The 25,760-nt window shown below is 41.3% G+C and overlaps 1 protein-coding gene across 4 annotated transcripts in view; it reads right to left on the minus strand.

Annotated features, from left to right (window-relative positions):
- LOC124554818 (ATP-dependent helicase brm-like) overlaps window positions 1-25,760 on the minus strand; it is a 379,799-nt gene that overhangs the window by 328,674 nt on the left and 25,365 nt on the right. For 2 of the 4 annotated variants that reach the window (XM_047128480.1, XM_047128478.1), the window contains exons 2-3: window positions 6,373-6,471; window positions 5,944-6,043 (exon numbers count right to left, since the gene is read on the minus strand). The exons of 1 other annotated variant lie outside the window; for it this stretch is intronic. In XM_047128480.1, coding sequence (XP_046984436.1) covers window positions 5,944-5,999 — 56 coding nt within the window. In that variant the 5' untranslated portion in view covers window positions 6,000-6,043; window positions 6,373-6,471. The remainder of the gene's footprint in view (window positions 1-5,943; window positions 6,044-6,372; window positions 6,472-25,760) is intronic. One more of the 4 variants, XM_047128479.1, reaches the window with a different exon arrangement.

The raw sequence follows: 25,760 nt of genomic DNA on the forward strand, positions 1-25,760 counted from the left end.
TGGAACCAGACAAAATCCTGGTACAACATTTAGTGCATTTATGGCTCTCGATTTATAACTTTTAGGTGCAGATAGTATGAAAGCCTTTCATCAATAGCAAGCGGGATGAGGGGACGGAGGTTATGGTCATTAGCAGGCATTGCCAATCCCATTATCACCCAGTCAGTCACCTCCAACACCATTGTTTTTGTATAGATCACAGCCCTTTGGCATAGTTTTGTCAGCATCCAGGAAACGTATTTTTTGCAGATATAAAGACAAGGGTCTTACACATGGAGGAAGCTTCAGTTCTTCCACATGAAAGGCATTATATTGGTGATGTCAATCTTAGGTTCTTACCTACAGTCTATAAGGATTCGCTTCTTAAGCCACACAAATGTCAATGTCTGTTTCTTATTTCATGCATGATATTTTCCTCATTTCTTAGTTGCCTTTACCTATACATCTTCCTTTTGCGAGAGGGTGGTTTTGAGGTATATATGCAAATATACTGCTTCCAATTTGCCTGGCTGGATATTTTTGCCAACAACAGTTTCAGAATTTGGTACAAGTACTGTGGAGGCATTTTGCAGTTACTTTTAACTTCAGAGGGCTGTTCCTACACTACCGGCTTGGCCTTTGTCTTTACTAAAGATATCCACAATCACCACAAGCTTTAGAAAGGCCAGGAAAAAAAATGCAGGAAATCTGGTGATTGCTTTGCATAGTATGCCTTCTTTAGTTCACCATATGATACATTTTTTATGCCTAGTTGATGTCTTCTACTTGGTAAAAATAGGACATTCTTTACTTCTGCCTACAAAGTTGTCTTAGCATTTGATGCAGATCTGTGGGAAATATATATACGTCTATGTCTGGTGATCTTGCGAACAGCTGATCCCTGTTTCCCATGTGTGGCTTTGTCTCCGTGTACAATACTGATGTACCCTCAATTCTAATAATTATAGTACTGATTAAGGCTCAAATGGCTCTGGGCACTATGGGACTTAACATTTGAGGTTATCAGGCCCCTAGACTTAGAACTACTTAAACCTAACTACCATAAGGACATCACACACATCCATGCCCGAGGCAGGATTCGAACCTGCGACCGTAGCAGCAGCGCGGTTCCGGACTGAAGCGCCTAGAACCGCTCGGCCACAACGTCCAGCGAGTACTGATTAAGATTTGAACAATAAGATCACACTTTTGTGTACACGAACCCTACTTGAAAGTAAAAAGAAAGATCCAGTTTACAACAATAAGGTTTACAATTTAAACACCAGATAACTCAAGTATGGTTGCTGTTTAAATTATAAACATTACAATTGTACTAAAGTCATAATTCCCAATATGTTTACCTTTGACAAGAATGATGAAGAGGTCATTAGAGATTTATCACATGGATGAATAGTAGGAAAAGATGAGACATGAACATTGACTGTGCCCTTTTCAGACAAACTACATTGAATAAGTCAAAGTACTCAGGCATTCACCTAAATTGATTTCAGCCAAATACTGAAAACTTAGACCAGGAGTGCCAGAAAGGTGTATGCATCCCACATCTCTCTGTTAAACGTCCATGAAAGTCTGTCATCGTCACTACTGATGTCACATCACCCTACACCAGTACCCCAAGTGTACACAGCTGAACACCTTAACATTTCATTCAGCTGAAACAGAGAACAAGCAATGTGCACCCTAATCCCTATTTCTTTTCTATTTTACGTGTTTTAGTGTTTCTAGTGGAACCACTGGAAGTTGCAACTTGTCTTAAAGCTTAGTGCTTGTTTGCCTTTCTATGTCTTTCTGATGTTATCTTGTAAGATGATAATGATGATTACAAACAGCATTTTTGCACACCATACATACCCTTACTCAATTTTTTGGACAGATGTCCCAGATTTAAACAATGATAAAATACAACTCTGTATTTTTGCTACTGCTTTGTGGCTCTCTTAAATCCTTTCTGATTTACTTTATCTGTACGGTTTTAGGTAAAAATCACATTCACCAACTTGTTAACTCCTAACCACACTACTATTAATAATTATACTTGTTATGGTGGATTATTAAAATACAAACATAGTAACAAGTTCAAAATAAAATCAAATATCAGAAAAAGGTGTCTTGAGGTATTACAAATAAAAAAGGAGAATTAGCCAACAACCACCCTGCAAAGTCATAATAATTACATCTTTAACAATTCTGTATCATTTCTCAGTGTCCCATTCCTTGAGAAATGATGAAATGGATTAATGTAACTTTAAATCGTCAAAGTATTTTCTTGTGTTAAGCTGCTTTTTTATAAGAAACATTCACTTTCTCTTAATGGCAGTTTACTGTTTTTGCCCCTTTGCGCATTATCAAGCAACATCACACAAAATTACATTATGTGCTTCCATTTCTCAGCATGGCATGATATGAAAAGCAATGTGGATAATGCAACATGTAATGCCATCAAATGTTACCATCAAATGGCATAATGCATACAGTCACAAATATGAGGTTCTATACCTCAAATGAAAAAAGTGCAACCCACATACAGGTCCATTTACTGTACCAGTAAACAAAGTACATTCAAACATGTTACCATGACCATGCCATATTTGCATTACAAGACATACACTGAACTATTTCATGTATTGTTAGGTTTGGTGACATTGTCAACCATGAGAAATACAATCTCTTGTAAATTTTTTATTTATTAAGGATTGAAAACCCATGAAGCCAAGATCACAAACGAAATTTTTATTTGGATTTATTACTAGTTCCGGCTAACAATCTAGCCATCTTCAGATCTAAGACATAAAATAGATGTTTTCTCAAAAATTGAAGAGCCAACCACCTTATTGATAGTTGCCAATAGCAAAGGTATTGGCACAATCACACCTAGTCCCTGAAAATATTTAACCCAATATATGCACTTCTCGTACAACACAAACATACATATTATTATTATTATTATTATGCCTTGTCTAAGGAAGGCAATTAAAGTACAATGGCTTCCACCTTCTATTGAATTCAACAGGCAATGCTACAACCTACATGTGGACAAGTACTATGAGTAAATCACCTGATGCACTCTAGAAACTGTATGAAGTCTGATTATCTAAGGTTTTCGTCATAAGAGTGGGAATACCATCCATGTACAGAGTATAGCCCAAAGTCTGCTACAAACAAATACATTTCTGTAAGTGGCTTTGAGCAATGGTGCACTGGATATATAAGATTACAACATAATCCACAAACCTAAGTATTGTACTTTTATGTATGCAATTGGCAAGCATCAGCCACAGAGCCAAATGCAGTTTTTATCATCATTTCAATGAATTGAATAATCTGATGTTACCTTGTACCATCACTAAGACATAAAAATTGCCCGAGATTGTTTAGACCTCCATTATGATTCATAATGTTGAATATGTGTGTTGCTCTTACACCACAGTCTGTTATGAACATGTGTAGCACAGTATGTTACAAAATGCCATTCTTTTATCATGTACACTGCCACACATTTTACATCCTTTCCAACTTGATAGTTGCATAATCTATAATTTTTAACTATTATCATCACATGGCGCAAAGACTCACTCTCATTAGTTCCACGTCAATTGTGAGCTATAGTGTTGCATGTGTTGGCGATGTTCCTTATAATTTCATTTGTTGTGTAGACACATATTAAAAATAAAAAATATGTTGAGTCAGCGGCTAAGGCCAGCTATCCATTTTAATGCATCAATATGATAAGATTTTTACGCAAAATTGTATTGCTCAATGTATATCTGTGTATATAATGTCAGCAGATTCCTATCCTGCTAGTTACCATTGGTAAAGTCCTGTTGGTTTGCATCTAAGATGAGTTGTATTGAAGTCAACTATTCAATTTTAAATACATTTACATCCTGTTCCTTAAAATGATATTAAAAAATGTAGATTGTATGGAAGTTTATAGGCACCGGCTAACATCATGTAGCCATCTTCACCTTAAGCAACATATAGAATACTTATCAGTTTTTAAAAGGCAACATGAGATAAGAATACTTATGATTTTTGAACAGGCAACATGAGATATACTTCATATGCTACGAGCAATCACATCTGAATACTAAGAAGGAGCATCACAGTAGAGAGATGGAGCAGGGTGTTGGATTTACAAAGCACTTATAGGCAAGCAAACACTCTCACGTTGTGTACTATCTACAAATTTAACATAGGTTAACAATCAAACAGGAACCAGACAAAATCCTGGTAGAACATTATGTGGTTTTACATCTGTAGACATGAAGACCTAGGTGAAGATACTATGAAACCTTGTCATACATAGTGAGCCCAAAAAACTTTAATGTATATTTAAAAGTGAGACCAGTGTCCCTCACTTGGAGCACAGGTACATTAACAATATATGACATTCAAGAAAATGAAGAAAGATAAGGCTTTAACATCCCAACAATGAGGTCATTAGGGCTAAGGTCCAGACTGCAAAGGAAATTGCCCACATCCTTTTCAATGAAACCAGCCCAGCACCTGCCTCACGAGATTCTGGAAAACGTAAAAAAAAAAAATCTAAATCTGGATGCCTAGACGCGAATTTGAACTGCTGTCCTTGCAAATGAGAGTCCAGGGTCTCACCACTACCCAGATGACATTGCTTTGGCATTCAAGAATAAATTACTCGTAATTTCTTAAAACATTTCACCTAATTTTCTGCCAAAAAATTCAAATACTATTTTTCCACATCTTATGCCACTTTTATCAATGTTGATATGCACCTCTCTGATAGGCACTATCACAGTTTTGGGCATTTTTCTTACAAATGAACAGCTACATATTCAATTTACAGTTGTCAACCCTTTCCACACTAAAAAATAACTTGTCTGTACAGTCTTCGGATTTCGTGGGAGACGGATCTGCTCCACAGAAGAGTATATCTTTCAATATACAGCACACTGTGAGTGCATTCAACAACTCAAGCAATACAATTAACCTGACTAGGCTGTCAGAAGGCATTAACACTCTGCATTTAGAAGTTGTTATAAGTAAATATTTCTTAGTTAAGTCCATAATAATCTCCAGTAAATCATACTACAATTTACCACACAAAATGACCAAAGCAACACCTACAAACAACTCCTCAAAACTTGCAATTTGGAGGAAAGCTTGAAAATAACTATGGAAACAAAATTATTCTTCTGTTGAGCAGAAGGCTAATATGATACACAATAGCACATATAAGTGGTCAAAGGGATCTGACAGATAGGTTCATACACCTGCTGATAACACTGTTACATTCTTTCTCACGGAACAGTTGTCAGGTTGACATTTTTTTCTCTAAGATAATGTTCCATCCATGGTGACACGATTAGAGGCGTAGCACACAGGTGGTGGAAAGAATTATTTATGTTCTTCTAAGCGATACCAGATCAGAAATTACTTATACAGATTCAGGAAATTCACCTAAAATTGAAATAATGATTACCATCCTATGATCTCAGTCCTTCACCTGCTCATCACAATTACAGTATTTTACCAGCACCTTGCATAGTCAACCAACTCCCAGTCCTAACAAATCAACTTAAAATCTGAAAGTTATTTTCTTATAGACAAATAATATAACTGATACTTATATCTATATCTGAATCCCACTTTCCACTGCCACAGTATAACCCACTTTTTTCCATTCCTTTTATTGATAAAGCACAGAAAAAGTAATGTCAGCAATTGCATATGGCAATTTTTTGCTTACTTAATATTTATGAAACATTTGTAACAGGTATGGTTATCCAAAATAAAGGCACTTCTCTTTTTTTTAAATATTGGCAGCGGTTTTGCAAAATCTGCCATTTTAAACTATTCAGCATTTTCTAGATATTCCTGCACAGGCTGAACATGCTGACCACAACAGTGCTTCATTTACACAGCATTTGCTTCATTTTATGCATCAATGCTTTCTAGTCAACTTACGATTTTCCTGAACCATTCATAATGAGATGTTGGATGAACCTGTTGTAAGTTGTCATCTCGTAAATATCATAGAATTTCTTAGTATTTCCTCAATAAGTATCTGCAATTTGTTTCAGATACAGTTAACACACTGAGATTACACATACTTACAAAAAATTAAATTGTGTCCGAGAGACATATATTACCGAGATAACTCAAATGTTTAGTGGTTAACAATTGAATACTGAGATGAAGGACAGAGGTTGAAGGTCAGGAGAGGAAAATACAACCACAATATCAAAGTCGATGAACTATCAAAACGAAACTCACATGAAAGATGTTGCTGAGTTATAATGGGAGAAAATTATTGATGAGGATATTTATGTGCATCTGTGATGTTGTGCAAAGGTAAGATGATACAAATAATGTCAATAAGAGAAATTGCTGTACCTTGGCCACATTTACCAAATCATTGTCAATGCCTGGTCGACCAGTTGTGTTCTTTAAGGTGTTCACTGTCGTTGAAGACAGGAAATCCAAGTGCACAGCCTGCAAAGAAAAAGACTTATACATATTTCTACTCACTTTTCACTTCAAATGTAGTATTCTCAAAGTTTCTGTCATGGAGTGACATTATTTAACACACTGCATGGACTCACTCAGCATATGCGAAAATACGTTCATCAAAAAATTAAAAATGCAATTTTAAAAAATTATTTCACAGTTCAAAAACTATTCCTACTTCAATATGTTAGTGAAATTTAGTGTCTTTACTCAAATTGTCAGCTTTGTACCATGAAAGAGCCCAATGGTTGTGTAATCACATCAATCAACATCCATCGCTAATTACAACAACACAACACAGGCCAAAATTCAGCATAATTTAATTCAGGGACTTTGACTTGATTTTTACTTGAGAAATGATCCATCAGGCTACATCTTAATCAATCAATACTAGATTCTTTCAAAGGAGATCTGTTTTCTCACTTATCTTTCCAATACAATATGTTTTTACAGAGAACACAGTACCTGCTTTGAGTGTAAAATGATGAATTAATGTCAATTTCTTGATTTGCTGTTGTCACCTACCCACGCAAAAAGTTGTAAGCTGTTCAAAATTGAATTAACTTCTCCAACACCAGGCATATGTAATTGTGCCCACCATTCACTGTAATAGTGGATGTAATGTACAAACTGTGTCAAAATATTTGCTAATCTAAACGTTTTCCCTGAGGCATTGCGCTGATGATCGTGTGTAGCCATATTGCTCTTGTATGAACTTCCACACAACCCAAGTTGTCATTTCTGAGCATCCCATATGGTTGCACACCATATCATTACAGTAATCCTCAAAAATAAGCTTCTGCAGTTGTCAAAAAGACTGAACACCAGAAATGAACTTTGAACAAAAACCAATATCAGCATTGGCAGAGAACAAATACACAAAAAAGTAAAGTTAAATTTTTGTTTGTTTGCAGTTACATGCCTGCTGTCTTGGTACACACCTACATCTATAAATGTCAAACCACTGTGATGTGCATTGAAGAGGATACATCTGATTGTACCAGTTATTAGAGTTTATACCATCGTTCAAATGCCTCTGTGCATGCTGTAATTAGTATAAGCTTGTCTCCGGAGTCGTCCCTATGGGAGGGAGTTGTAGGAGGTTGTAATACACTCCTGGAAATGGAAAAAAGAACACATTGACACCGGTGTGTCAGACCCACCATACTTGCTCCGGACACTGCGAGAGGGCTGTACAAGCAATGATCACACGCACGGCACAGTGGACACACCAGGAACCGCGGTGTTGGCTGTCGAATGGCGCTAGCTGCACAGCATTTGTGCACCGCCGCCGTCAGTGTCAGCCAGTTTGCCATGGCATACGGAGCTCCATCGCAGTCTTTAACACTGGTAGCATGCCGCGACAGCGTGGACGTGAACCGTATGTGCAGTGGACGGACTTTGAGCGAGGGCGTATAGTGGGCATGCGGGAGGCCGGGTGGACGTACCGCCGAATTGCTCGACACGTGGGGCGTGAGGTCTCCACAGTACATCGATGTTGTCGCCAGTGGTCGGCGGAAGGTGCACGTGCCCGTCGACCTGGGACCGGACCGCAGCGACGCACGGATGCGCGCCAAGACCATAGGATCCTACGCAGTGCCGTAGGGGACCGCACCGCCACTTCCCAGCAAATTAGGGACACTGTTGCTCCTGGGGTATCGGCGAGGACCATTCGCAACTGTCTCCATGAAGCTGGGCTACGGTCCCGCACACCATTAGGCCGTCTTCCGCTCACGCCCCAACATCGTGCAGCCCGCCTCCAGTGGTGTCGCGACAGGCGTGAATGGAGGGACGAATGGAGACGTGTCGTCTTCAGCGATGAGAGTCGCTTCTGCCTTGGTGCCAATGATGGTCGTATGCGTGTTTGGCGCCGTGCAGGTGAGCGCCACAATCAGGACTGCATACGACCGAGGCACACAGGGCCAACACCCGGCATCATGGTGTGGGGACCGATCTCCTACACTGGCCGTACACCACTGGTGATCGTCGAGGGGACACTGAATAGTGCACGGTACATCCAAACCGTCATCGAACCCATCGTTCTACCATTCCTAGACCGGCAAGGGAACTTGCTGTTCCAACAGGACAATGCACGTCCGCATGTATCCCGTGCCACCCAACGTGCTCTAGAAGGTGTAAGTCAACTACCCTGGCCAGCAAGATCTCCGGATCTGTCCCCCATTGAGCATGTTTGGGACTGGATGAAGCGTCGTCTCACGCGGTCTGCACGTCCAGCACGAACGCTGGTCCAACTGAGGCGCCAGGTGGAAATGGCATGGCAAGCCGTTCCACAGGACTACATCCAGCATCTCTACGATTGTCTCCATGGGAGAATAGCAGCCTGCATTGCTGCGAAAGGTGGATATACACTGTACTAGTGCCGACATTGTGCATGCTCTGTTGCCTGTGTCTATGTGCCTGTGGTTCTGTCAGTGTGATCATGTGATGTATCTGACCCCAGGAATGTGTCAATAAAGTTTCCCTTTCCTGGGACAATGAATTCACGGTGTTCTTATTTCAATTTCCAGGAGTGTATATTCCTTGATTCATCACTTAAAAGCTGGTTATAGAAACTTTCTAAGTAGGCTTTCACAGGATAGTATGTGTATATCTTCAAAGCATTTGCCAGTTCACTTCATCTTCGTGACACTCTCCCATGCATCAAATAAACCTGTGATGACTTGTGCTGCCCTTCTTTGTATTCTTTAAATATCCCCCATTAGTTCTCTCTGGTACAGACTCCACATATTCAAACACTATTCTAGGATGGGTCACACAAGTGTTGTGTATGCAGCCTCCTTTGTAGACTGAATGCATCTCCCAAGTAATCTACCAACAAACTGCAGTCTGCCACCTGCTTTACCTATGACAGAGTGTATGATCATTCCACTTCATGTCCCTACAAATTGTTACAACAAAATATTTGTATGTCACCAAATTGCAACCGTGACTCACCAATCTTTCCACCACTTTGAAATCTTGTCAATTTCTGACTGAATTTCTGTGCAGCTTTTCCTAGACAGTCTGTCATTATAGATCACTGCACCATCTGCAAAAATGCTAAGATTTCTATTAATATTTTCTGCAAGGTCCTTAATATACAACATGAACAGCAAGGGTCCCAACACACGTCCCTGGGAAACATGTGAACTCACTTCTACATCTGTTGATTGCTCTACATCCAAGGTAACACGCTGTATCCTCCTGTCACAAGTCTCACTCCATGCCCCACATGAGTATATTTTTGATAATAAGCATATGTGTGGTACTGAATCTACATCTACATACATACTCCGCACTCCACCATACGGTGCATGGCGGAGGGTACCTCGTACCACAACTAGCAACTTCTCTCCCTGTTCCACTCTGAAACAGAACGAGGGAAAAATGACTGCATATATGCCTCGGTACGAACCCTAATCTCTCTTATCTTATCTGTGTGGTCTTTCCGCGAAATATAAGTTGACGGCAGTAAGATTGTACTGCAGTCAGCCTCAAATGCTGGTTCTCTAAATTTCCTCAGTAGCGATTCACGAAAAGAACGCCTCCTTTCCTCCAGAGATTCCCACCAGAGTTCCTGAAGCATTTCCGTAACACTCGCGTGATGCTCAAACCTACCAGTAACAAATCTAGCAACCCGCCTCTAAATTGCTTCTATGTCCTCCCTCAATCCGACCTGATACGGGTCCCAAATGCTCGAGCAGTACTCAAGAATAGGTCGTATTAGTGTTTTATAAGCGGTCTCCTTTACAGATGAACAACATCTCCCCAAAATTCTACCAATGAACTGAAGATGACTATCTGCCTTCCCCACAACTGCCATTACATGCTTGTCCCACTTCATATCGCTCTGCAATGTTACACCCAAATATTTAATCGACGTGACTGTATCAAGCGCTACACTACTAATGGAGTATTCAAATAATTACGGGATTCTTTTTCCTATTCATCTGCATTAATTTACATTTACCTAAATTTAGAGTTAGCTGTCATTCTTTACACCAATCACAAATCTTGTCCAAGTCATCTTGTATCCTCCTACAGTCACTCAATGACAACACCTTCTCGTACACCACAGCATCATCAGCAAACAGCCGCATATTGCTATCCACCCTATACAAAAGATCATTTATGTAGACAGAAAACAACACTTCCCTGGGGCACTCCAAATGATACCCTCACCTCCGATGAACACTCCCCATCGAGGACAATGTACTGGGTTCTATTACTTAAGAAGTCTTTGAGCCACTCACATATTTGGGAACCAATCCCATATGCTCGTACCTTAGTTAGGAGTCTGCAGTGGGGCACCGAGTCAAACGCTTTCCGGAAGTCAAGGAATATGGCATCCGTCTGATACCCTTCATCCATGGTTCGCAAGATATCATGAAAAATGGGCGAGTTGCGTTTCGCAGGAGTGATGGTTTCTAAAGCCATGCCGATGCATGGACAGCAACTTCTCTGTCTCAAGGAAATTCATTATATTCGAACTGAGAATATGTTCGAGAATCCTGCAACAAACCGATGTTAAGGATATTGGTCTGTAATTTTGAGGATCCGTCCTTCTACCCTTCTTATATACAGGCGGCACCTGCGCTTTTTTCCAGTCGCTCGGGACTTTACGTTGGGAAAGAGATTCGTGATAAATGCAAGCTAAGTAAGGAGCCAATGCAGTAGAGTACTCTCTGTAAAACCAAATTGGAATCCCATCAGGACCTGGCGATTTATTTATTTTCAACCCATTCAGCTGCTTCATAACCCCAGGGATGTCTATCACTATGTCCTCCATACGAGAATCTGTACGAGACTCCTGCGGTATGTTTGTACGATCCTCCTGTGTGAAAGATTTCTCAAATGCTAAATTTAAAATTTCAGCTTTCGTTTTGCTCCCTTCCGTTGCCTGGCCAGACTGATCAGTGAGTGACTGGATGGAAGCCTTCGACCCGCTTACCGATTTTATGTAAGATCAGAATTTCCTTGGGTTTTCAGCAAGATCTTTTGCTAAGGTATGACGGTGGTAGTGGTTGTATGCTTCACGCATCGCTCTTTTTACAGCACCATGAATATCTACTAACTTTTTCCTGTCCTCATTCTCCCGATCTTTCTTGTACAGTGAGTGCAACTGTCTTTGTTTCCTGAGCATTCTCCAAATTGCGCTGTTAAACCACAGTGAGTCTTTTCCATCCGTAATCCACTTTTTTGGCACGTACTTGTCCAATGCGTGATTTAAAATTTGCCCATAATTCTTCCACGTTCATCGTACCGGAAATAAATGAAGTCAATTCATTTACTAAGTGGGATGCTAACAACTGCTTATCTGCTATTTCTAGTAAGAATACTCTCATAGCCTTCTTGACCAACTTTTTAAATTTCGTAACCAGAGTTGTAATGACAACATCATGATCACTAATCCCTGTCTCAACACTGACAACCTCGATGAGGTCTGGTCTGTTTGTGGCTACCAGATCTAAAATATTTTAATTACGCGTTGGCTGTCGATTTAGCTGCTCAAGACAGTTTTCGGATAATGTGTTAAAAAATTCACACGACGGCTTGTCTGTACCACCTGTAATGAATCCATAGACATCCAAGTCTATACTAGGTAGGTTGAACGACTAATGTAGCATGAGCCGGGTTCTTCTGCGATACAGAGTGTAGACTCCCTTTGAATGATTCTAGAACTGTTATGGTGGAACCTGGTGGCCCAACAATTAACTTTATTTCTCCTAGCCCTGTTAAACGTGTCCAGATAACTTCAAAATCACACTCTACTTCGACCTCAGTAAACACAATATTTTTGTCAACTGCAATGAAGACACCACCTCCTACGATGTCTAATCTGTCTTCCCAATACTCATTCCAACCCTCACTAAATATTTCAGAACTTCCTATCTCAGGGTTCAGCCAGGCCTCGGTCCCGAGAATAATTTGTGCACCACACGCTTCCTGGAGGGTAGTAAATTCAGGAACTTTATTCCGAACACTCTGAAAATTTACTGCTTTTTGGAAAGCACAAGTGTGGTACTGAATCAAGTGCCTTTTGGAAAGGTTATGTGTGGTACTGGATCAAATGCATTTTGAAAGTAAAAAAACAATGCATCTATCTGACTGATTTGATCCATCGCTTTCACGATATCATGAAGTCCCAGTACCAAAGTATGCCACTGCAAAAGCAAAAACAAAACGGTGCAGCCCACTAATAAAGTGGAGTATTGTGTTCCTTGAAGTTACCAACAGTGTTACCTTTGATGCATACACGTTTACTTCACAGTGTAAAGTGCTTGAAAAATCTTGTAAGCAACTCACAATGAGAATGGCTGAAAAGTTGTCAGCCAAAATACTAGTACAGGAGTTAACAATATCCCAGGTATACTCCCGAAAAATGATGAAAGTGGAGTATTGTTCACTAATTCAACAACAGTAGTAATGTTGCAGCTGTGTCACACTATTCCAGATAACTTCTTTAGCTGCTGGATTCGCCTGACACAGGTACAATATTTCTGCTGCTGCACAGGCACAGTATTCCACTTTATCAATGGGCTCTGCCGTTTTGTTTTGGCCCCTCTAGCAAGACATTACAGTACTGTGGTGTCAGGATGGATCAGACAAGGTATCTCGCGGCATTTGATCGTGGCTAGAGCATCCAAGCCAAGTATGTAGGTTGAACAATCTCGATCACACCCACCCCACTTTGTACACTTAGAGCACATCACTGTAGACCCGTAAATTCAGCAAGACAGCACGTCACATATTACATTCCAAACTGACTTGGAAAGATTCAATGGATAAACCACAAACATGAGATATCTTGCCTGGCCACTGGGAACACAGGACCACAGCATGATTTGGATGCTGCCAAAACAACTGAACACTGCTCAAATCATGTTCCAGCATACACATAAATAGAAAGCAGCTGTTGGTGGGACAAGATAATCCACAACTATTTAACATGTCATGTGCAGTGAGAATGAGAAGTCACTGCTAAGACAAGTCACAGTAGTTACTGGGACAAAAACAGATTTTACTCAGCAATATGTCAGTTACCTCCTATTATTCAGATGCACGTTACTGAATTTTCCAACCATAAATTGTACAAATCTCACTGTACTTCAGGACTATCAGAACTTTGCTATAAAATTTCACATAAGAATGTTAGACGTAATTTATCTTAAAATACACTCCTGGAAATTGAAATAAGAACACCGTGAATTCATTGTCCCAGGAAGGGGAAACTTTATTGACACATTCCTGGGGTCAGATACATCACATGATCACACTGACAGAACCACAGGCACATAGACACAGGCAACAGAGCATGCACAATGTCGGCACTAGTACAGTGTATATCCACCTTTCGCAGCAATGCAGGCTGCTATTCTCCCATGGAGACAATCGTAGAGATGCTGGATGTAGTCCTGTGGAACGGCTTGCCATGCCATTTCCACCTGGCGCCTCAGTTGGACCAGCGTTCGTGCTGGACGTGCAGACCGCGTGAGACGACGCTTCATCCAGTCCCAAACATGCTCAATGGGGGACAGATCCGGTGATCTTGCTGGCCAGGGTAGTTGACTTACACCTTCTACAGCACGTTGGGTGGCACGGGATACATGCGGACGTGCATTGTCCTGTTGGAACAGCAAGTTCCCTTGCCGGTCTAGGAATGGTAGAACGATGGGTTCGATGACGGTTTGGATGTACCGTGCACTATTCAGTGTCCCCTCGACGATCACCAGTGGTGTACGGCCAGTGTAGGAGATCGGTCCCCACACCATGATGCCGGGTGTTGGCCCTGTGTGCCTCGGTCGTATGCAGTCCTGATTGTGGCGCTCACCTGCACGGCGCCAAACACGCATACGACCATCATTGGCACCAAGGCAGAAGCGACTCTCATCGCTGAAGACGACACGTCTCCATTCGTCCCTCCATTCATGCCTGTCGCGACACCACTGGAGGCGGGCTGCACGATGTTGGGGCGTGAGCGGAAGACGGCCTAATGGTGTGCGGGACCGTAGCCCAGCTTCATGGAGACGGTTGCGAATGGTCCTCGCCGATACCCCAGGAGCAACAGTGTCCCTAATTTGCTGGGAAGTGGCGGTGCGGTCCCCTACGGCACTGCGTAGGATCCTACGGTCTTGGCGTGCATCCGTGCGTCGCTGCGGTCCGGTCCCAGGTCGATGGGCACGTGCACCTTCCGCCGACCACTGGCGACAACATCGATGTACTGTGGAGACCTCACGCCCCACGTGTCGAGCAATTCGGCGGTACGTCCACCCGGCCTCCCGTATGCCCACTATACGCCCTCGCTCAAAGTCCGTCAACTGCACATACGGTTCACGTCCACGCTGTCGCGGCATGCTACCAGTGTTAAAGACTGGCGATGGAGCTCCGTATGCCACGGCAAACTGGCTGACACTGACGGCGGCGGTGCACAAATGCTGCGCAGCTAGCGCCATTCGACGGCCAACACCGCGGTTCCTGGTGTGTCCGCTGTGCCGTGCGTGTGATCATTGCTTGTACAGCCCTCTCGCAGTGTCCGGAGCAAGTATGGTGGGTCTGACACACCGGTGTCAATGTGTTCTTTTTTCCATTTCCAGGAGTGTATAATTGGGTTAGCAGACTTTAGAAACTGTCACATCTTCTTGTTGGGCCTTGTAAAATTATATACTGAAAATACACATTTCTCTGATGGAGGAAGCCACTGGATTCTGACAACTCAGCACCTCTACTGTTAGTTGAGTTAACTGGAACAGCTCATATTTACGGAATTGACACACTGTCAAAACGAAACACTGTTATGCACTCCTAATGGCAAAAGTGTGGTGTTTAAGTACTATCAACCATCCCCAATATAAAGCTAATAGAATGGAGGGCACTTTTGTAACAGCAGCAGTCTAGAATTTTCAATTACATTCAGGCACAAGAAAAATTTCATTCATGCTGTGACAACTGTTCCACCTAGTCTTGGATTATACCTAAAGCTTTCCTTTTTTATAGGCTAAGAAGATACCATCAATGAGTATTGGGGGATGAGCTTCATGAAAATATTCACTGATCAACTTTGATGCGACATGAGGATCATCTGTGACTTCTTAGTTTTCAGTTTGTGCATTATAATTTGGGCCCATTTTTCTTTTTGTGGTGCAGGTACTGAACAGCTTATTTCTGAGCCACTTTCATTATAAAAAGATTTAAAGTACTGGCATAAAGCAAGTATTGGAGTGTTTTTCAGTTTAGCTTTTTTATTGTTTGCAGTGGATTTTCTCTCATTTGCCTTCCCTAGAGAATGCTTTATGATATCTTGGGAATGCTTACTTTTTACTGTAGCTTGCAATTAATTCATAAGTCCAAGGAAGGCTGCAACCACATATGCCATTTTTGGAAGGGTGGGAGAAAGTGCTCAACAGTGGTCTTGTTTATGAAACCGCTTTGGCATGAATAGCAACTGGAATTCTGAAGATTAGATTAGATTCAGTTTTTGTTCCATAGACCCAAAAAATGAGACGATTCTCGTGGGTGTGGAACATGTCAGAAAGTATAACATAAGAACATAAAACATTTGAATATAATATTTACTACTCTGCTCATTTTTCAGGAGATTGTTAAAATAGGTGAATACAATGCGGTAAACTGGAACAGCTAATATTAACGGAATTAACACTCTCTCAAAATGAAACATTTTTATGCGCTATTAATAAATGTATCATACACCAAATACCTAATCTTGACTGTTGTGACCAAGTGCTGTCAAAACTGAAATCTAACAGACATTTTTACTTAAGCTGGCTTAACAGTCTCTGTTAAGATATTCATCTATAGAGTAGAAGGAGTTGCCTAACAAAAAGTCTTTCAACCTCTGTTTAAACTGTGATTTATCTGAAACCATGTTTTTCATGGTTGCTGGCAATTTATTCAAAATGTGTGTTCCTGCATATTAGACCCCTTTTTGGACCAACGTAAGTGATTTTAGGTCTTCATGTAGATTGTTCTTATTCCTAGTATTGATACTATGTATTGAGCTATTGGTTGGAAATAGAGATTTCTTATTTGCAACAAATTTCATTAAGGAATACACATACTGAGAAGCAGTGGTTAGAAAACAAAGTTCCTTGAACAGGTTTCTACAAAATGTTCTTGAATTTACACCACAAATAATTCTTATCACACACTTTTGCATGCTCAAAACTTCTGCTCCGTTTGATGAGTTGCCCCAGAACATGATCCCATATGACATAACAGAATGAAAGTAAGCAAAGTATGCAGTTTTTTTATATTTATATCTCCGACATCTGACATCATTCTCACCACAAATACAGACTTGTTTAGGCGCTTAAGCAATTCTGTGGTACGCCCTTCCCAACTGAATTTATTATCAAGTTGTAATCCCGGGAGTTTAACACCGTCAACCTTTACGATCTGCATGTCTTCATATGTTATACAAATGCTGAAAGGAAATCTGTTACAGGTTCTAAACTGCACACAGTGGGTCTTCTCAAAGTTTAATGACAGTTAGTTAGCTTTAAACCACTTATTAATGTATTTGAAAATTTGATTATCAGCTATTTCTAAATCTGTACTTGACTTGCTACTTATTGTAATGTTTGCAATCATCTGCAAACAAAACAAACTTAGCATCTGGCAATGTAACAGATGAGAGGTCATTAATGTACACAAGAAAAGCAATGGACCCAAGATGGAACCTTGAGGAACACCATATGTAATTAATCCCCAGTCAAATGAAGACAGACTGCTTACTGCACAGGTCTTTCGCAATGACACCCTTTGTTTCCTGTTAGATAGACAAGACTTAAACCATTTTGCAGCATTGCCAGTGAGACCATAATATTCTAATTTACTTAAGAGAATGCTGTGGTTCACACAGTCAAAGGCTTCTGACAGGTCATAGAAAATGCCAGTACCCTCTAATTTATTATCTAATGAATTAACTACATTCTCACTGTGAGTGTAAATAGCTTTCTCTATATCAGAACCCTTAAGAAATCCAACTGTGACTTGGACAATACATTATTTGCTGTCAAATGCTTAAGGAGACCCTTGAACACAACCTTTTCAAATATTTTTGAGAAAGCCAGAAAAAGTGAAATTGGTTGATAATTTGATGGTATCTCTTTATCCCCCTTCTTGTAAAGAGGCTTAACTTCAGCATATTTTATCCCATCTGGAAATGTTCCGCTGATAAGAGATTGATTACACAAATAACTTAGGATAGAACTCAACTTGCACAGGCACTCCTTGATTAACTTCGTTGATATGTTATCATACCCACTGCAATACTTAGATTTTAAGGATTTTATGACGGATGTTACTTCTTTGGGAGATGTGTGTGTCATTTCCATTTTACTGAAGTTATTTTTCAAGACCGGTCTCAAATACACCATTGCACAGTTCACTGAACTTGATAACCCCAAGCTGTCAGTAACAGGAATGAAGTACTTGTTTAAGAGGTTTGCAACACTACATGCACTTGTTACCAAAGTCTCATTTAATTTTAGAGCTATCTGTTCCTCATCCTTCTTTAGCCCCACCTGTCTCTATCTTCACTATAGCCCATACAGTTTTTATTTTGTTGTCTGATGCAATTATCTTTTTCTCATAATAAAGCTGCTTCAATTTCTGGATTACTTGCTTCAACATTTTGCTGTATTCTTTGTAATGCATTACAATTCTAACACCAAAGCTGTTCCTAGATAGGAGATACAGTCTCCTTTTTGTCCCACATGATATCTTTATTCCTTGTGTAACCCACGGTTTATTTTTTGACTTCTGTGTGATTTGAGTTACCTTTAGGGGAAAAAATTTTCAAAAGCGGAGGGAACTTTATTAATGAATGCTTTGTGTTTTCCATTTGAGTCAGAAGTATTGTAGTCGCGTGATCTGAGGTGCCGAGTCACGGTCCGAGCAGCTCCCCCCTGTCGGAGGTTCAAGTCCTCCCTTGTGCATGGGTGTGTGTGTGTGTGTTGCCTTTAGCATAAGTTAGACTAAGTAGGGCATCAGCTTAGGGACCGATGACCTCAGTAGTTTGGTCCCATAAAACCTTACCACAAATTTCCAAATTTTTCCAGAAGTATTGTAAACATCTATCCAGTTCATGTCTTTGAGCAATTTCCTGAATTTCTCAATTTTTGACTTGTTTACTACCCTCCTGTACTCAGATTTAATAGATTTTTTATCCTGACAAGTTTCAACATTTAACACAAGATGTTGCATGTCATGATCAGATAGCCCATTTACTATTGGTTTTGTGATATGACTTTCTTCCCTAGATTTGTCTACAAACATTATTATCAGTAGCAGTCTCAGAGCATTTACATATCCTAGTAGCAAAGTTCATAGTAGGAACTAAATTGAATGATAGTGTTACTTACTGCAATAATTGTTCACTGACCGAGCTTTTCAATAAATCCACATTACAGTCACCAGCAACCACTATTTCCTTGTTTTTTACCATGAGATGGGACAGCAGAGCTTCCAGATTTTTTATGAAGGGGTTAAAATTTCCTGAAGGTGATCTGCATATACATACTATCATAAATGACTTATTATGAAATACTACTTCTGTTGCACAAGCTTCTAAGCACTGTTCCGAACAAAATTTATTAATATAAATATTCTGGAAATCAAAACAGTTTCTGACAAATGTGGCAACTCCTCCTTTCTCCATATTTTCTCTACAGAAGTAAGAAGCTAACTCGAATCCTGTAACATTTAGCATATCTATACCAGTGGCCACATGATGCTCAGAGAGGCAGATTATATCAACTGGTTTGCTCAACTCTACTTCTTCAACACAAATAAGCAACTAATTAAGCTTACCCTTTAGTCCTCAGATAATCTGATACAATAACAATAACAGATTTTATGCACGGGCTGAATTACAACTGGATGAACCTAATTTTCTTGTCAATTTTTGATTATCTCTAGTTTCAATCAGAGGCTGTCTGCATGAATTGTGTACATTAAAATTTGCTTTCTGGCTGCCTGTTTTATCAATGTGAATGTGATTTTCAGCCTGTCTCTGAACACCTTTTGTTTCTGTCCTCTGTACCCTAAAAAAACTGGTGATCTGTCACTTGTACCATTGCTACTTTAGCACTTGTGACAGCCCCCCCCCCCCCAAGTTATTTGCTGTTAGCACAGACAGTTTTCCCCTCCCTTTCCTGTAGATGTGAAGGCCAATCCTAGTATAGTCTCACCTGCTGATAGAGTCAATAGGAACCACACCGATGTGAGACCCCATATCTGACCCAAGCAGCCGTTCCACCTCTAAATTAACTCTCCTAAAAGAAGGGTTTAAATGAGGCTCGTCATGGCGCCTCAGAACAGACACAAGCGTATCACCAGTATGCCTTGTTGCTGAAGTTATCTTTACCAGGTCACTCTCAATTGAATAATTAGGGTTCCTATCCATGCTGTTGCCCGCCCCATCCACAATTACTATGGTGTCTTCCCTTGTAAAGTCTGTGCAAAGTGAACCTACATCCTCTATAACCTAACCCAGACTTGCACTAGGTTTAAAAAAGCTTGTGAACTGGTAACCTGACCCTAGTTCATCTTGCAACAGTTGGATTACACCTCTACCATGTGGACTACCTAACAACAAAACTTTCTTCTTCTCTTCAGCTTTTTCTGACTTCTTACTTTGCAAAAACTTTTTGAAAGTTTGTTGTGTCCTGTCTACTCCTACACCTGTTTGTAGCTCCTCAGTTTCCAACTGTGAGAACAGATCAAACCTGTTTTCCACATTCACAACCACACTGTCTGAGAACATCCATCTTCCTATTTCTTCTACAACCTGTTGTCACTTCCCACCGCCACGCGGGATTAGGCGTGCGGTCTAAGGTGCTGCAGTCATGGACTGTGCGGCTAGTCCCGGCGGAGGTTCGAGTCCTCCCTCGAGCATGGGTGTGTGTTCATCCTTAGGATAATTTAGGTTAAGTAGTGTGTACGCTTAGGGACTGATGACCTTAGCAGTTAAGTCCCATAAGATTTCACACACATTTGAACTACTACTTTTTTTTTTCTTCTTCTTCTTCTTCTTCTTCTTCTTCTTTCACTTCCCACCTCTCTTTTCCCTTCTTCCCCCTTAACCTTTCCAGATCTTGTTTTACTTTAGCTAGATTCGCCTTAAGGCCAGCAATCTTCTCCTCCTGTTCCACTATTTTCCTATCTCTACAGCAAATCCTACACAATCAATGAGCCTTGTTTATTTCCCCAATTCCCATGCCACTACAGTCACCCATATGAAAGAAACTGCAACAACCCTCACACCATACCTCAGAACTAACAACCCTATGGCAAGTCATACACTTCTCACTCATGGAAAACAAATTTTAGCTTTAGTCTAAGTTAAAACAATAACAACTTCGTAGGCTACTCATTTAATATATTAAATTTCTTAGAAAGTTAGGCCTAAAGTTCGGATACTAATTCAAAACTTCTGGTGAAACAAAAATGACGTAACCTTTATTGTTTACATGACGAAACAAAAAGTAAACAAAGAACTGAGCCTACATATATAAACTTTTCACTTATTTCGGATATTCTTACTTTGGCTACTTACTAGAGAATCAAATGGATAGCATATGAGAATACACGAACAACACAAACTTTACTCCATTGAAATAATCATGTAACTTACAGTATATCACAACGTAAACAAATCCTAGTCCAAAATTCGCACCTATGAAATGTTTTCTTCCTTCAGAAAATACACAAAAACTGTGAAGTCTTTAATTGATAGCTTATAATAGGTATTAATTTACTTAATTATTATGTAATACTGCCTTAATTAATTGTTATTACTCAATTAAACACTTATCTTTATGAGAACTGTGAATGTGCACAACTCGTCAACCAAAGATACTGTTAATTTTATCAGTCAGGATCAGGTTGGTTGGTTGGATTAAAAGACAGGGGGAAGGGACCAAACTATAAGGTCATCAGTCCCTTGTTCCAAATAAAACAATGCCACAAGTGTGAGAATAAAACAAATGAGACTGACAACACAAAACAGAATGAAAGAAAAAAATCATAAGAACGATGAAGGGCAGCAAACGTGTAAGTGGACAAAAGGGGGACAACAAAGCCACAGAAACGCAAGAACCAGGATAAAGAGAGTAAAATAACAAAGCAGATGACCATGGCTCGCTGACCATGAGAATAAAAAGGATAAACCAGCCATTCTGCAACACATTAAAACCTCCACTCTAAAAGCACTAGGGTGGAGGACACAGAAGCACATGCGCTAAAACGTACATCAAATGATAAAACCCATCCTTATGAATAAAACGTGAGGTGTTGTCAGATAAAATTAGCGGCAACGAGTTCTGTAACCCAAGATTCTGTTGCTGGGCAGTCAAAGTGGGAAATTGCACCAGAAGATGGGCCACTGTCAACCAGGCTCCGCACCGACACTGAGGAGGGTCTTCACGGCACAGGAGGTAACCGTGGGTTGCCCAAGCATGGTCAATGGGGAGCCGGCACAGGACAACTGATTCCGTAAGAGAAGCCCACATGGAAGACTTCCACACATTCATAGTCTTGTTGGTGACATGCAGTTTGTTGTGCATTGTGCATACTGTTATGCTATTCCGTCTCCCAAAGCCGAAAAACCCTGCAACATAAGTCAGAACGCAGGTCAGGTTCGGAGACACCCATCTCCAGAAGCGGTTTCCATGTAGCCTGTTTGGCCAGCCTGTCAGCAAGTTCATTGCCTGGGATTCCGACGTGACCTGGGGTCCAGACAAACACCACTGAACGAATGGACCGTTCCAGGGCACAGATGGACTGCTGGATGGTTGCTACAGAAGGATGACGAGGGTAGCACTGGTTGATAGCTTGTAGGCTGCTCAAGGAGTCAGTACACAGGAGAAATTACTTGCCTGGGCAGGCGCGTAATGGGGCCCCTTAGGGATATGGCAGCAAGAGAGGGGAAGAAAACCAATGTGCACTCCGTGTGCATACCGGGGGGAGTCATTCCAGATGTGGAAAGGGTCCTTCCAGACGCCACGAAGGGTACAGGGTGCACCCATCTGCAGGTGGTCGCTCATGTCGGCACCAACGATGTGTGTCGCTATGGATCCAAGGAAATCCTCTCTGGCTTCTGGCGGCTATCTGATTTGGTGAAGACTGCCAGTCTCGCTAGCGGGATGAAAGCAGAGCTCACCATCTGCAGCATCGTCGACAGGACTGACTGCGGACCGTTGGTACAGAGCCGAGTGGAGGGTCTGAATCAGAGGCTGAGACGGTTCTGCGACCGTGTGGGCTGCAGATTCCTCGACATGCGCCATAGGGTGGTGGGGTTTCGGGTTCCGCTGGATAGGTCAGGAGTCCACTACACGCAACAAGCGGCTACACGGGTAGCAGGGGTTGTGTGGCGTGGGCTGGGCGGTTTTTTAGGTTAGATGGCCTTGGGCAAGTACAGAAAGGGCAATAGCCTCAACGGGTGCAGGGCAAAGTCAGGACATGCGGGGACCAAGCAGCAATCGCTATTGTAATTGTAAACTGTCGAAGCTGCGTTGGTAAAGTACCGGAACTTCAAGCACTGATAGAAAGCACCGAAGCTGACATCGTTATAGGTACAGAAAGCTGGTTGAAGCCAGAGATAAATTCTGCCGAAATTTTTACAAAGGTACAGACGGTGTTTAGAAAGGATAGATTGCATGCAACCGGTGGTGGAGTGTTTGTCGCTGTTAGTAGTAGTTTATCCTGTAGTGAAGTAGAAGTGGATAGTTCCTGTGAATTATTATGGGTGGAGGTTACACTCAACAACTGAGCTAGGTTAATAATTGGCTCCTTTTACCGACCTCCCGACTCAGCAGCATTAGTGGCAGAACAACTGAGAGAAAATTTGGAATACATTTCACATAAATTTTCTCAGCATGTTACAGTCTTAGGTGGAGATTTCAATTTACCAGATATAGACTGGGACACTCAGATGTTTAGGACGGGTGGTAGGGACAGAGCATCGAGTGACATTATACTGAGTGCACTATCCGAAAATTACCTCGAGCAATTAAACAGAGAACCGACTCGTGGAGATAACATCTTGGACCTACTGATAACAAACAGACCCGAACTTTTCGATTTCATATGTACAGAACCGGGGAATCAGTGATCATAAGGCCATTGCAGCATCCCTGAATATGGAAGTTAGTAGGAATATAAAAAAAGGGAGGAAGGTTTATCTGTTTAGCAAGAGTAATAGAAGGCAGATTTCAGACTACCTAACAGATCAAAACGAAAATTTCTGTTCCGACACTGACAATGTTGAGTGTTTATGGAAAAAGTTCAAGGCAATCGTAAAATGCGTTTTAGACAGGTACGTGCCGAGTAAAACCGTGAGGGATGGGAAAAACCCACCGTGGTACAACAACAAAGTTAGGAAACTACTGCGAAAGCAAAGAGAGCTTCACTCTAAGTTTAGACACAGCCAAAACCTCTCAGACAAACAGAAGCCAAACGATGTCAAAGTTAGCGTAAGGAGGGCTATGCGTGAAGCGTTCAGTGAATTCGAAAGTAAAATTCTATGTACCGACTTGACAGAAACTCCTAGGAAGTTCTGGTCTTACGTTAAATCAGTAAGTGGCTCGAAACAGCATATCCAGACACTCCGGGATGATGATGGCATTGAAACAGAGGATGACACGTGTAAAGCTGAAATACTAAACACCTTTTTCCAAAGCTGTTTCAAAGAGGAAGACCGCACTGCAGTTCCTTCTCTATATCTTCGCACAAACGAAAAAATGGCTGACATCGAAATAAGTGTCCAAGGAATAGAAAAGCAACTGGAATCACTCAACAGAGGAAAGTCCACTGGACCTGACGGGATACCAATTCGATTCTACACAGAGTACGCGAAAGAACTTGCCCCCCTTCTAACAGCCGTGTACCGCAAGTCTCTAGAGGAACGGAAGGTTCCAAATGATTGCAAAAGAGCACAGGTAGTCCCAGGCTTCAAGAAGGATCGTCGAGTAGATGCGCAAAACTATAGACCTATATCTCTGACGTCAATCTGTTGTAGAATTTTAGAACATGTTTTTTGCTCGAGTATCATGTCTTTTTGGAAACCCAGAATCTACTATGTAGGAATCAACATGGATTCCGGAAACAGCGATCGTGTGAGACCCAACTCGCTTTATTTGTTCATGAGACCCAGAAAATATTAGATACAGGCTCCCAGGTAGATGCTATTTTTCTTGACTTCCGGAAGGCGTTCGATACAGTTCCGCACTGTCGCCTGATAAACAAAGTAAGAGCCTACGGAATATCAGACCAGCTGTGTGGCTGGACTGAAGAGTTTTTAGCAAACAGAACACAGCATGTTGTTATCAATGGAGAGACGTCTACAGACGTTAAAGTAACCTCTGGTGTGCCACAGGGGAGTGTTATGGGACCATTGCTTTTCACAATATATATAAATGACTTAGTAGATAGTGTCTTAAGTCCCATGCGGCTTTTCGCGGATGATGCTGTAGTATACAGTGAAGTTGCAGCATTAGAAAATTGTAGCTAAATGCAGGAAGATCTGCAGCGGATAGGTACTTGGTGCAGGGAGTGGCAACTGACCCTTAACATAAACAAATGTAATGTATTGCGAATACATAGAAAGAAGGATCCTTTATTGTATGATTATATGATAGCGGAACAAACACTGGTAGCAGTTACTTCTGTAAAATATCTGGGAGTATGCGTGCGGAACGATTTGAAGTGGAATGATCATATAAAATTAATTGTTGGTAAGGCGGGTACCAGGTTGAGATTCATTGGGAGAGTCCTTAGAAAATGTAGTCCATCAACAAAGGAGGTGGCTTACAAAACACTCGTTCGACCTATACTTGAGTATTGCTCATCAGTGTGGGATCCGTACCAGATCGGGTTGATGGAGGAGATAGAGAAGATCCAAAGAAGAGTGGCGCGTTTCGTCACAGGGTTATTTGGTAACCGTGATAGTGTTACGGAGATGTTTAACAAACTCAAGTGGCAGACTCTGCAAGAGAGGCGCTCTGCATCGCGGTGTAGCTTGCTCGCCAGGTTTCGAGAGGGTGCGTTTCTGGATGAGGTATCGAATATATTGCTTCCCCCTACTTATACCTCCCGAGGAGATCACGAATGTGAAATTAGAGAGATTAGAGCGCGCACGGAGGCTTTCAGACAGTCGTCCTTCCCGCGAACCATACGCGACTGGAACAGGAAAGGGAGGTAATGACAGTGGCACGTAAAGTGCCCTCCGCCACACACCGTTGGGTGGCTTGCGG

Source organism: Schistocerca americana, chromosome X (assembly GCF_021461395.2).
Source record: "Schistocerca americana isolate TAMUIC-IGC-003095 chromosome X, iqSchAmer2.1, whole genome shotgun sequence".
In the NCBI taxonomy this organism is placed as follows: domain Eukaryota; kingdom Metazoa; phylum Arthropoda; class Insecta; order Orthoptera; family Acrididae; genus Schistocerca; species Schistocerca americana.